Raw genomic sequence first — 14,311 nt, forward strand, 5'->3', positions numbered from 1 at the left:
AAATCTATCCTCTGCCCTATCCACCTGCATGATGACATGTTTGACAACACATACACCACACACACACACACACACACACACACACACACACACACACACACCAAAAATTTAAAAAATAAAAGGTTACGACTTTTAAAAAGAAAATTAGGTATTTGCAGGATATTTCTCTTTTCTCCAACATTGGATGAATATGATTGGTGAGCTTCAACCGAAAGCTGTTCATGTACTAAGAGTTGAACATGTCCTTCTGTGTCTCTTCAATGCCTATGTATGTCCCAGGCATCATCAGTAGCTGGGGGAGGGGTGGGACCAATTTTAATATCTTTGTTCAATAAACAAAGGTCCTTAAAACTTGGTACTAAATATACACAATAGAGTGAATGACAGCGCTTTATCTAAATAAGACCCCTTTCCCTCATTTCTCCCTCAGTCTTTGAAAAATGACGAGCAATCTTCCAAAATGGATGTCCAGAAGCTTCTGGAGTTAGGCCAGAAACAGAGGTAAGACTGGAGTTCTATGTCCCTTTCTATTCTTCCTTTTTTCTTTTGGTGTAAGACCTCCTCCTCACCCTGGTTTTTGCAATGCTATTAAAATACAGCCAGGGAGTCTCTTCAAATCGATCCGCTATAATGTGTGAACTTAACCTCTTGAGTGCACGTTATGTATATGCCGTTTACCCAAGACTTCATGTCAACGTGTTTCTGGATGGGACTTGAGAGTCTGCATTCCAGGGAGGGACTTGGTAAAGGGGCTATGCTCAGAGCAGTTAAGTGAACTGCTAAAACCTGTATCCTTGGGATTTGAAAACTTTTCAATGGTCAAATTCAATGTCCACATCATTCCATGCTGGCAAAACATGCTGTTCAAAAATATTACACATATCACGTAACAAGTAACAGGTGAGGAGTTGATTATCAGTCTTGTCATGAGCCTGGGTCTCCACTGCTGACATTTGTATTGACATTGACATTGATATGTTTTCAGGTCAGGTCACTAATGCGTTTAAAATATCAGTGACATGCACTACTCTTCACTGTTTACAATGATGAGATTTTGTTTTTAGTTATTAGATACCAGTGTTAAAGTAATTTGATATCTCTTTACTTGTTGTCTGATGGGAGATGCCATTCTGTAAAGATGTTTCTCGCATTGGTTAATGAATAAAGCACTGTTGGCCAATAGGAAAGCAAGATGGGCCCGACTAGAAGACAAGGAGGAGTCAGGGAGAGGTAGGAGGAGATTCAACATGTAGGACTCGAGAAAACAGAGGTCCAGATCCTCTCTCCAGTAAGATAGACCACGTGGAAATACTTAGATTAATAGAAATGGGTTAATATTTAAGACAGAGGTAGCCAATAAGAAACACTAGTAACAGGCTAACAGCTTTATATCAACTACAGTGTCTCTTTGTGTTATTTGGCACGGCTGTTGGACCAGGCTGGCAGGAAAACAATTCATAACAGTTGTCTTTTTCGTGACTTATATTAGCAATACCAGTGAGCTACAGGCATGGCAGCCCCTTAGCCACCTACTGTCTAGTTGATGTTTAAGCCAGTTTGTTTTGTTTTGTTTTCCTTCTGTTTGTTTTAGGTTCCTCACCTGCAAAGCAAAGCTAATTACACAATAATTGTAAAAGAAAAGAGAAAAAAAGAAAAAGAAAAGAGAGAAAAAGATAAAAAAAAAGCACATTTGAAGGAATCTAAAAATATTGACCTCTTATAAGTGGGAGTTTAATAGTGTCCCCTTTCTACTGGGGTATTCACAGGGTAGGGGTTGGTAGAAATTGTTATACAAGATTTCAGTTAAAAAGGAGGAGTTTGGGGTATCTATTGAACAACACTGTAACAATTTGACAATGTATTTTTTTTCTAGAAAAAACATATGTATGTACTGAAGGAGTAATTATCAGCTAAAATAAACTGAGATTTGTGGAAATTACTTTTTAACAAATGATTCCATATCAATTAAAACAAAGGAATGAAAAGATGTATAGAAGAAACCCAAAGATAATATCTGCATGACTCAAGGCACTTGTCAGTGATTAAGGAAGCTGGAAGGACTGGGTCTGAAACAAAATTTTCTAGGGGGTCTCGCAAAGTGCATGGACCTCAGTGTCAAACACTGTGACCTCATTGTGGGTAGCTCTGCAGTGAGTGCAGTCGTTAATTCAGAAGAATGTTATGCCAACTCTGTTTAAAGTGATAAGGAGACATAGAGAGCTGGGAACCCATGGCCTCAAGAGGGAAGACTAGGTAAAGAAGATACATTTTTGTTAGAGTCAAATGAACATACACGCACACACGCACACACACACACACACACACACACACACACACACACACACACACACGTCATACACATCATCTCTCATGCATATTCACTGCATTATTGTGACTTGTTCACTCCAATAACCCTTACACTAAGAACTTGTCTTGACTTACATTGTGCATAGGAGAACAATGTAGTATTTGCCTTTCTCTACCCCCTATCAGAACAAGACATAATCCATGCATATTTATGATCTTGGGAAATAATATCCATGCATTTATAGTCACTTATTTTCTTTCCTCTTCCCCTTAAGCTATAATTAGAACTAAATCTCTTTTCCTTGTGTTTTCACAAAAAAAAAAATTCTCAGGCCCTAAAGTTTATCAAAGACACAATAAATAAATAATTAAGAAATTATGAAGATCAGAAGGTCACAATAATTTCTTTTGGAAGGCTATAATGTCTTTTGACCAAGCCTGTTCACGCCCTACGTGCTGTCAGTGAAATTCGCTTTCCAACTCGAATTGGTATATTGAGTTGATTGAACATGCTTCATTGTTCAGTGATTCACATTGTGAGATTCTTATAAAACATAATAACAAGGCAATTTCCCTTAACTATAACCTACGTTATGCATGTGCATGAAAAGAAAGCCCTTTGTTATCAGTGTTTTTAGATGCATCCTTTTGTATTGCTGTAGCTTTTCATAATTATAGTTAGCTTCTCCTTAGCTTTAGATGGATAGACAAACTTCTTTTTGTGAAGTTCATGGAAAATAGTGGAGTCATGTGATATCTCTTCTTTGTTCTTTTCTCTCCTAACCTAGGGAAGAAATGAAGTCTCTCCAGGAGGCCCTGCAGAATCAGCTTAGAGAGACATCTGAGAAAGCGGAGAAACATCAGGCCACAGTGAGTGTGTTTGTGTTTCTTCTCTGTGGATTAGCTTTGGGACTGAGAAGTCATTCCCTCCTTTTCTCACATCAGCGGTGGAGAATACACTATAAAAAGTAAAAGTGAAGTCACTACAACCATCATTTTAACCAGTATAATACTTTGCCACAATTTACTATAAGAAAAAAGATGAATGTTGTGTTCAATTTGGAGGTCTTCTAGCTCTTCCTATTTATTCCGTATGAAGGATGAACCAATAGGTAGGCTAGGCGGGGAACTGGCTCAGGCTCACATTAGTGGCTCCTGGATGGGCGGAAATTTAACTGAAAGCCGGGTAACCTGTGCAGATTCTTAAGCTGTCCCAGACTGCCACAGCATGGGAATCACTCAGGGTCAGGACTGTCCTATCTGCAGAAGGACTCATAGGGTAAGACCTACACTTTAAGGGTCCAACTGCTCTCCAGATCATTCCAAGATAATGCCCTTTTGACACTGACACTTTGGCTCTCATCACTGGTCGGCAGCAGAGACTGGAAAATTGGCTCCTGAAGCAATGTGGGGATATACTTGTCCACTTCAGTTCGCAGGCTCACTTTGTGTACCGCTTACAAAGATAAGACTATATAGTACCTAGTGCCTGAATCTGCCTTTAAAATATAATATATGGCACCGTAGAAAATTTGTCTGCTAGAGATTAAGAGATTTGAATGCATTACTGAGAAGAGGGACCGTATGTTATGCCCAGGGCCCACTTGGGGGAGGCTAGAGCTGGCCACCAGAGGGAACTGGACCCCGTTGTGACTTCCGAAGCGCATTGCTGAGACAGCTGACACTAAGGATGGGCAGTGTGAACCGCTGCAGTGCCCTCGAGACACAGGACCTGCCCCTCGGTGTGCGTGTCTGCCCCCAAGGCCACTGGGGCATGTCTAAAGTGCCTTGGAGTAGCAGTAGAGTGTGTTACTCTTGATCTGATTGATTGTTATTGGAAAATATGATACTGGGTTATTGTGGCTACAGTGAGGGAGGTAGGAAGAGATAGAAGGGTATTTCAAGAATACTATTGGCCTGGTCAGAATGAGGCTGGCCCAGCACACAATTCTTGAAGCAAACTCTGGAGCACCAATCAAATAAATCCTCAGTTTCAGAAACTACAGGCAAGGTAAATGCAAGGATCCCTCTTGCTCAGGTATTGGAATCCCAGCCTCCCCAGACACTGTGGTGAACCTTTAATTTGCAAAGACTCTAACAACTTTGTTTAGAGTGTGGAGTTTTGCTCCTGAATCTCAGGGCAGTTTGTCACCCAAGACAGCTGACTCCTGAGGGCAGCCCTTTCCATAATGATGGCCATCTTTGCTGTGTTAGTATTGTTTGCTGTTAAAGAGTTCTCATTATCACTATCATCTGTCACAATAACACATACTTGGATGGCATGAAAACACTTGGTGATTTTATGTAGGGTGTTCTAATGCTTGGCTATCTGGACACCAAATGTTGTGTAAAAGAAAGGGACCGTTTTTAGCACCTTCCCAGTCGTCCCTTCCCTCAGTAGCTGACTTAGAATGATAGATTGCTCCCGGCAATATCGTTTCTGTGCTGCCCAATTAGACTTCATTTGAATTTGTCTAGGGAAATCTAATCTGATGAAAAGAGATGGCCCTGAGAACAGACATACTCTATTCACTATTTTCTCAGATCCTTGTAATAAAGCCATATTGTTTTATTGATTGATTCCTAAGAAGATGTAACTCACAGGAGGCAAATTTTTGGCTTGCTTTACATTGCGAGTCGGCAGAGCAGTCGAGGCACACACCACAGCAACTCCCACACTTTTGCATACAGAGTTTCAAGGAGAGCACAGCCACTCTTGAAAGAGCAAAAGCCAAAATAGAATATCCAGCTGTGGAAATGTCATGGATACGGAGTACGGCCCCTGTGTTCCATCCAGCATGCTCTCCGTATCTTTCTTGTGAATTTCTTTTGGAGCCTTAGCACGTCTATCCCCACCCTCCTAACATTTCTACTAAGTGTAAACCTGCTAGCAGAGAGCTAGCTATCCTGAGGATAATTCCTAATGGAGTAAGTATCCTGTGGACTTAATCAGTCCTGCCACTTGGTCTATTTATCCAATTAAGATAGTGTATCACTATCTTAAAATAATAAGGATTTTTATTATTATTATTAAAGTAGCAATGATATATTGTTAAAATATGATGTTTATTATCTAGAAATATAATCATATTGTAATTAAATGTGTAATTATATCTGGAATATAGGCTCTGGTAGAGATGAAAGTTAAATTCTGCCCTTGCCTCTCTGCCCACTATTTTAATTCCATATTCATATGTGATCATTTCATTTCCCTGGGGCTCTCCTATTTATTGACTACTTGGAATACTTATAAGGCTGTACATTAGTAATTATGATTCTATGCACACACGGTACTAAGCAGAGTGGATGATGAATTGTAACTAACTTGAAAATTGTAGGCTATCATCACCACTACTACTCACTAATGTCACAGTAAGCATTACCAAGGGTGGCGTGAGATTAATGTCTGACAAGGAGAGATTCAAATAATGGAGTCTATTCTTAATCATTAGGGATGTTCTAACGTTTCAACTCAAAGTCATTACTAATCAAACCCATTTACTTACACAACCCGGGTGCTATGCATGGATTTCCAGCAGCTGCTCTTACGAGCTGCCAATGAGCTGTATGAGGTTCAGAGTCCCAAAGGCTCCTGTTATAGGAGTGAGATGTGTCACCTGACTAAACATTTGAAACCTCATTCTCATTAATAATTACAAGACAATTCAGTGATAATGATGCTTTGTGTCTTCTTACCTACAGATAGGCTATTACTGTTATTTGCTTTAACTGCTACACATATTTTTAAAGTCGCATGTTTTCCTATGTTTATATATATATATATATATATATATATATATATATATACACACACATACTTAGGAATGCATAAAAGTATATGTGGGCACGTGATGATATTTCAGAACGATCATGTGTTGGGAAACACAGAATTATATCACAGCGCAAAATACATGATGTCCTTTTTGCATTGTGTATGTTGGAATAGTATAATGTAGAAAATCAATTTCAACATGAACGGTGTAATCGCTCTACTTAAATTGCTAGCTTTAAGGCTGTGGGATGATGTGGGGGAGTACCATATGATTTGCTTCACACCTACCCTGAACATAAAAAATTAATTGTGCACATCCATTCCCCGACGTGATGGCAAAAATCATGAAATCATGCATTGCTAAAAGAGCAGCTCATAGAGTAAAGCAATGATTGCAAGTGACCAGCTTCAAAGAACGCCTTTCCCGAGGTGACTTCAGGTGCTAAAGAGAAAGCACTGCCCTGGTTTTCTTTGATCTTCCCCGCAAAGGGGTAAGAAGGAGACGGAAGGAAAGTGGTGGGAGACAACAGCAAGTATAATTCAGTAACGTTTTCCATAGTGGGAACTCTTTATGCAAGGGAATTTTCATGGGAACTGACAACTTGGAACATCCTGGCACAGGGGGCTGGTCGCATATGTACGTGAGCTGTGTTATTCACAATCCCGTAACGACAGAACTAGAAGAGGTCTACATACAAGGGGAGAAGCAAGCAAGCTTCCAAACTAACCAAAATCCTGATGCATTAGAAACCACAAGGAATTAAAATAGTTTAACTGTGTTAACACAGGATCTTAAAATAGGACAAAATAAATTAAAATAATTGGAAAATGTATAGAAAACCGTTAAAATATTACTATTTATCACAAGCACATTAGGAATATTAATACAAAATAACATTTAAGGAAAACAATTGCTAAGCAATGTTTCCCAAACAAAAGACTTTACAGAACAAAGGTATTACTAGAAATAGCTTTGTGAAACCAGGAAAAACTGAAATTGTCATACACTAGCAATAAAAATATTATTCTATATATGCAAAAATGCTAGTGCTATATTGAAAGATATTCTGTTCACTATAATAACATAATTAATTTACAATGGATAAATAATTCCTTAATTTTGAAAAAACAGACCACATTTCTCAGCATCATTTATATTAACAAGAAATACAAATAAAAATAATAGTTTGCAAAGAAATGCTTAATGGTAAAGAAATTACTTTAAATTTGTTTGTTAAAAAGAAACTAATACCAATTCATTTAATGGAATTAAAAGAATAATTTAAGAATAACAATGCAATTTTTACAAATATATTCAACAAGCCAGATAAGGACACCAGGCAAAAAATGAAAAGCAATTATCTTCATAAGCAGTGTTAAAGTTACATTAAAAAAATTATATCAAACTTAATAAAACAAGTTATAATAAAGATTATTTATGATGGAAAAATTAATTCATAAAAAGGGATTCAAGGATATTCAAATAGTCACTTTAATTATGGAAGTATACTACATCAACAAAGGATACATGATCAACAGATGCACAAAAGGCACTTGAAAAATGCAATGCCACTTCATGTAAAAAACCTGAACTTATTAGAAAAGAAGAGGGTTATATCTTAATGGAGTAGACCATGCCCATTGGGGGGTGAAGACAGGGCTGGATGTGACCTGGGGGAACTAAAGTTGAGGAGGGGGCTTGGGGAGCTCTCTTGCTTGCAGCACGGGGCAGGAGGACATTGGGAGGCATCCTTGGGACCAGGAACCTGCTGGTGTTCATCTGTCTATGTTGTGAGTTATTTCTCCCTGAATAAACATCTATTTGGCTTATTTGTTTCTCCTGATCCTTATTAAACATCAATAAAAAGGCCAATATCATATTTACTATCGAAAGGTTAAAAGATTTCTGATACTTGGAGCAAGAAAAGATTGCTAATTTTCACTTTTACTCAACATAGTAATGCAGTCCTCAACACATCAGTCAGGCAAGAGAAAGGAAGAGAAGACATCCAGATGAGAAAGTGAAATTCAAATCATCACTTTTGCAAATATTATGATCAAATAGATCAAACCTCCAAAAACATTTTTACCCCAAAGACCTTCTAAGTTATGATTGAATTTTTCAGTGCTTAAGGGTATGAAGCTCACATATATGCAAGTGTGAATAATGTTCTCACATCCTTGTAGTGAAGTATCTAACATGGATGGCAGTTCAGCAATGCTTTACAATGACTACAGATATATAGGGATGCATTTAGCAAAACAGAGGAAATATACCTGTCATAAAAATTATAATAACTGGTTAAATAACATGAGCAAGCACACACACACATACAAACACACACAATAGAAATGCCTCCCATGGCCATGGAGAAAAGGCTGCACATTGTTGAAACTTTTATACTGCCCAGTGAGAACTGCACACTCAACGAGATCTCTATCAAAATGTCTATGATAATCTTCAAGGATCTACCAAGGAAAAAAAATTCACAAAAATGATAGAGAAAAAAAATTCCTTAGATTAAAAACAAAAACAAAACCTTCTCGTGGTCCTCTGACTCCTTCAACAAATTCTACCAGAGGGTAAACCATATCAGAAAATATTGTATGAAGAAAATATTTTCAATAAAATAAAAAAGCAACAATCAAACACAAACACACATACACAAGCATTATATTTTAGTGTAGACTAGTCTCCATTGTTATCCTGTCAAAACAGTATGATATTGATATACATTTAGATGCATAGACCAATGAAGTGGAATAAAGAGCTTAAACAAAGACCTTGAATCTCCAGATGACTGCTCGCTTCTTTGTGATACTTCCTGGGAACGTAAATCAGTTGAGACAATGGTAAGCCTTGTGGAGCAGAGTTCCTTTAAGACTAGTTAGTATGTGTGACGCACCAGTCCTGACACTGAGAATGTGTGTTAGTTGCTTTTCTTGTTGATGTTTCAACGTATCTGATAAAGGGCACTGTAAGGAAAGAAGGGGGTTCCGTTAGCAGTCACTGGAGTGCACCCTCTATGGCACTTAGAGGTAAGAAGAGACGCTCAAGATAGGACAAGGAGACCACGATCAACCTGGCCACAGTGTGCAGCCCTCAGGGAGCACAGAGACACCTCAGCTTTGTCACCCTGGCTTCTTTTTGTTTCCATTGAAAACAGTTATTTTTAATACAATATATTCTGATTATGGTTTCTCCTCCCCAAACCAATCTCAGATCTTTCCCACTTCCCTGTCTACCCAAATCTGTTCCCTTTCTTTCTCTCTCTCTGATTGGGATACAAAGAGGCATTCAGAAAAATAAAAAAAAATAAAATAAAATAAAATTAGAAGAGTACCTTCGAGTACCATGAACACTCGTCAGTAGGGATGAAGGCTTTATGTAGGCATCAGTTTGACTTCTCCATGTTCAGTGATTTGTGTAGGTGTTGTCTTCAGCAATAGTCCTAACCATCAGTTTGTGGAGAGCAACCAATAGTCTTGGCAATAACTTGGGTTGTTTGGGAGTTCCCAAGGGGCCCCTTTGACCATGAATTAGATTAGATGTTACCATTTTCAGTTGGGCTACCATCTCCCATTTATTTGGTCATTCCATTTAGATCACCTTCATATGTGTTTTAGGACTTCTTCTGCTGTGTTAGGATTCCACATGGCCCTTCAAACTGTCCTTAGATTTTGCTGGTCCTCACCGTATTCCATCTCTCACTGACCTTCCTCTTCCTACCTATAGTTCCAGTGGCCTACCCCCCCCCACATCCATACACAACTGTTTACTCTATATGCCCTTCCTTAGTTAATCCAACCCTTCCCTCTCCCCTGACACACCAACTCCTAACACTATACCTAACTTCTGTAGTTACATGGATTATAGCTTGTTTATAGACTTAATAGCTAACATCCACATATAAGTGAGTATATTCCATATTGTCATTTAGGGTCTGGATTGCATCACTCAAGGTGATATTTTTCCCCAACTCTATCTACTTACCCGAGAATTTCATGATTCATTTTTTTTTTTAACAACTGAGTAGTATTCTGTTGTATAAATGTACCACATTTTCCTTTTCAATTCTTCCACTGATTGACATCTAGGCTATTTCTAATTTCTGGCTGTTATGAATAGAGCAGAAATGAACATGGTTGATCAAGTGTCTCTGTAGTAGGAAGTAGAACCCCTTGTGTTTATTCCCAAGAGTGGTATAGTTCAGCCTTGAGGTAGATCAATGTCCATCTTCCCAAGGAAGCTCCGCACCAATTTCCATAATGTGTGTACAAGTTTCCACTCCCAGCAGCAATGCATGCCCCTTACACCACACCTTGCCATCATGAGCTTCATTTGTTTCATTGATCTTGGACCTTCTGACTGGTGTAAGGTAAAAATCTCAAGGTTATTTTGAATTTCACTTCCCTGATGACTAAGTAGTTGAACATTTATTTAAGAACTTCTTGGCCATTTGTGTTTTATTTCTTCTTAAATCATTCAGTTCTTGGGGGGGGTGGTGCAACTCACCTTCAGGTTAGGTCTTCTCAATAAAATCTCTCTAGAAACTCCCTTACAGATAATCTTACAGGTGTTTCCCCTGGGTTATCTAAATCTAATCAAGCTGAAAATGAATATTAACCATCCCAGAAAGCATGCTAAGGAAATAACATCTTTAGGCCAAAATGCTTTCCTCACGTCCATGTTCCCCAGAGCTCTGTCAAAGAAGCCCATGCTAGCCATCCTGGTGTTCAGCAACAGGCCAGTACCAAGGATTCGAGACAAACACACAATGCAACATCGTCATCTTTTAAATGAGTAAAGTGCTAACATTTGTGAAAACATGGAAGGAGCAGTTTTACAAACCTCAAAAAGAACAACTAGGTATTTTTTATTCTATATAAATATTCTCTGCTAAACTTTGAATGCATCTGTATGGTGGACATCTCTACTCTCGCAAATCATTCACTAATTATTTTGCCTCCTATTTCTGTAGTAGTTAAAGTTGTGGCTAAGGGAGGTTTGTATAATTCCCTTGCCTTCATTATGATGGTGAATTGGATTTGAGTCTACAAATATAGTTTACCATTTGATATTTAAAGGGAAAATACACTTTTATGGCAACCTTGATTAAATTTTGAATTGTAACATTTTATTCAAAAGAAAGCTTGTACATTTCTCCCAAAAAAAACTGTTACAGTGAGTGAAGATTTTTTTTCCTGGTCCAAAATACAATTCTATGAAACATAATAACTTGTTTATTAAGCTATAAAATGTGAAAGAAAATACATTTCTGAAATTTTGTGTTATTTGAGCAGTAGATCCCCCTTGATATAATCATGTTTCAACATACTTTTCATGAAGACCGGAAGATTTGTTTCTATCTCTGCGTATGTTGCACTGGGAAATCATTCAGCTTTGGGTTTGCCCTGCCAAAGCCTGGCAGACAGCAGGGATAACAAAAGAGCAGGTGTGACCATGATAATTAAAGGTATTAATGTTGTTTGGATGCATTTCATGACTCCTGTTATCTTTTATGGCTTAACTTGTCCTGGATGAGACATAATTCTAAAGCAAGACTTTCCATAAAATTTTTATTCTCATCAAGCCTTAAAAAGCACTGTTTTTCCATGTTTTGCTCACAGCAAATACTTGGTATTTTTTCCTCTGGAAGAAAAAAAAAACATATTTAAGTAAATACTTGGAAAGCTTATTTCTCCAGGGATGTTAAATCCTGCTGGGATTCTAAGCCAGTCATCTCAAAATGCTAATATTTTTTAAATATTCTGAATATATTTGAGTTTCATATTCTCAAGATTTTATGGCTGTGTGGAGTATTTAAAGAATTGCAGGCCTGATACTGAATATATTTCCATGTATTCCTAATAAATGTGAATTTTAGCAATGCAAACAGACTGAATAGTATCAATAAATGAAGGAAGGGCATCAGTGAAGGTTGTGTATAAAACTAAGATTGTTTCAACTGTTTCATTATAAATTCTTTGTTGCCAACGAAATACTTAAGTATAGAGCTAGCTATGAAATATGCCCACCAGAAGGCATTGTCTGGTCTTGAAGACATATAAATGTTAAATGCGGCATGCCCTTCCAGGTAATTATTTTTGTTTACCAATGGTCTTGAATTCTCTATCTAACGGGACAGTGAGTGTGATTAGTGACATTTCCTTGACATAAGCATTCCTGTAGTTCAAATGTACATTGAGAACCAATGACCAAACAACAGACCAGATAGTTCTCAAGCATCGCCTGTTTTATATATGCCATCACTATCAAATGGTTTTGCTTGAGTTTTCAGTAACAGATGAAGCTGTTATATTCATGGATTCTCTTAAGGACAGGGCACTTACAGGCAATATAAGGCTCCAGTAGTCCTTTATCGAAAGCAAAGAAGATCAGGAGTCAGATGCCATAGGTCTTCTAGGAAACAGCATGGCTGTAGCAGCTCTTGAAGACATTGAAAAATCCATCTGGAATCATCCTTATACCTCTCTACCTATATGACTCAGATGCTGGCCTCATCCCATCCGTGTAAGCTGCTGCTCTCTTCGTGCTAATCATCTGAGCACATCATTTGACTTTTGCGGTCCTAAATGGTGCTCACTAGCATCTTCTACTCACCTGAGCTACAGAGCAGCTGACTCTGAAACACCATAGAAAAGACAGAGCAGCTGACTCTTATCTGAAACACCATAGAGAAGACAAAAGAGGCTGCCATATTTTGGAGTCAAAATCTGGGGTAACTTTTACTGGGATGTGGATTTCTCATGCATACTGGGATATGGTGATAATGGAAACCACCATGAAAGCATGGATGTTGATGGTAAGCTGAATGATGGCCTGTACTTGTCTTCAAAAGAACCCAAATTATTTAATTCACTGTGTTTGGAGCTATACCAATTACCTTGATCTTTACCACCTTTATTATTATTTTTTTTATTATCAGTGCTCCAAATTTGATTAGTCACATAATTAATTAGAGATAAATGTAGACTAATTTGTATTAAATAAAAAAGTATACATCTCACTATTATAAAATTATGCTTTTGAAAACTTACCCAAATTTTAATGTAATGAACACTCTCCTCATAATAATAAATATAATGAACTAATTAAACAAAGATCAAGGAAATTACGGTTTTAGTTAATGAATACTTTAATCCTTTATTTACAATGAAGGTGTAATAATTTCAGTGTACCTCAAAATGATACAAAGAAAAAAAACCAGGAAAATATATTGAGAATGTGTATCCATGATATTCTATTTGTTTTCAGATTAATTTTCTGAAGACTGAAGTGGAAAGGAAAAGCAAAATGATCCGTGACTTACAGAATGAGGTAATTTTCATGTTACATGAAAACTGTACATTAATCAAATATTACAAAAAAATACACATATGAATTTACCGGAAGTTTGGGGAACTTTAATGCTGAGTTGAGCTCCAGTAACACCACAATGAAGAAAAGGGATGCTAAGAGTTACTACCTCACAGCTTAGGAAATAGAAGGGATTTCACTTCATTGATTTGTATTTTTCAAGATAATTGGAAACTACCTTTAGGTTTGAATATTAAATCTGGGATTAAATGTGTTGTCCTCTACATGCAGAGAAGCCCCTGTTAAAGGTCACCCTGTGATGTTTCTGTCCTAAAATGATAAGAAATGATATGTGTTAGGTTTCTTAAAAGGAGCTTAGGCATAAAGTGAACAAGAGAACTAGATGCCAACCAACAGTATTGTAGAGAAAACTCCAGTAAATTAAAAAGAAACCCCATTTCAGTTCAGCTCTGTAAATGCGTGGCTGCAAATCTCTCTGAGGTAATCATTCCATCTCCTTGCCTCAGTGAACACGGTGTTGTGGAGGTGATACGGTATTTCATAATGTAATGGGGTGCCTCAGGTTACTATTCCTAATGGATTCCCACCCTGCCTGTAGATGAATAGGGGTAAGGTTTGTATCACACACACTCTGAGCCCAAGATGCTCTTGGGATATTTTAGTAATATTTCCTCACCATGTTCTAACTTTATTCCCGGTGACTTTCCTTTCTCGGGATGACTTTCGACCAGCCCATTATTATGCATAACTTTGTGCCCAGTAGTTAAAGCATACTATGAATCATCCACATATATCCCTAGGGCTATTGGGGAAAGTACCAGTAACAAAGCAGCTGAGCACGGCAGAACTTAGCTGCTGCAAAGAACTGCAGGCCACGAGTCACAGATAAA

At 37.7% G+C, this 14,311-nt stretch overlaps 1 protein-coding gene across 1 annotated transcript; it reads left to right on the forward strand.

Annotated features, from left to right (window-relative positions):
- The first annotated feature begins 388 nt into the window (after positions 1-388).
- LOC127213839 (leucine zipper protein 2-like) lies at positions 389-13,491 on the forward strand. The gene is made up of 3 exons (XM_051174287.1): positions 389-501; positions 3,096-3,177; positions 13,359-13,491. The coding sequence occupies exons 1-3, from the start codon at positions 461-463 to the stop codon at positions 13,482-13,484; spliced, it is 249 nt and encodes an 82-aa protein (XP_051030244.1). The 5' UTR covers positions 389-460; the 3' UTR covers positions 13,485-13,491.
- The last annotated feature ends 820 nt before the right edge of the window (positions 13,492-14,311 follow it).

Source organism: Phodopus roborovskii, unplaced genomic scaffold, assembly GCF_943737965.1.
Source record: "Phodopus roborovskii unplaced genomic scaffold, PHOROB, whole genome shotgun sequence".
Classification (NCBI taxonomy): Eukaryota; Metazoa; Chordata; class Mammalia; order Rodentia; family Cricetidae; genus Phodopus; species Phodopus roborovskii.

Excerpts from the sequence above, each read along its gene's own strand:
- LOC127213839 (XM_051174287.1), top strand. The coding sequence starts at position 461 with ATGGATGTCCAGAAGCTTCTGGAGTTAGGCCAGAAACAGAG. Across the intron at positions 502-3,095 it reads GAGTTAGGCCAGAAACAGAG|GGAAGAAATGAAGTCTCTCC; the intron begins GTAAGACTGGAG and ends CTCCTAACCTAG. Across the intron at positions 3,178-13,358 it reads CGGAGAAACATCAGGCCACA|ATTAATTTTCTGAAGACTGA; the intron begins GTGAGTGTGTTT and ends ATTTGTTTTCAG.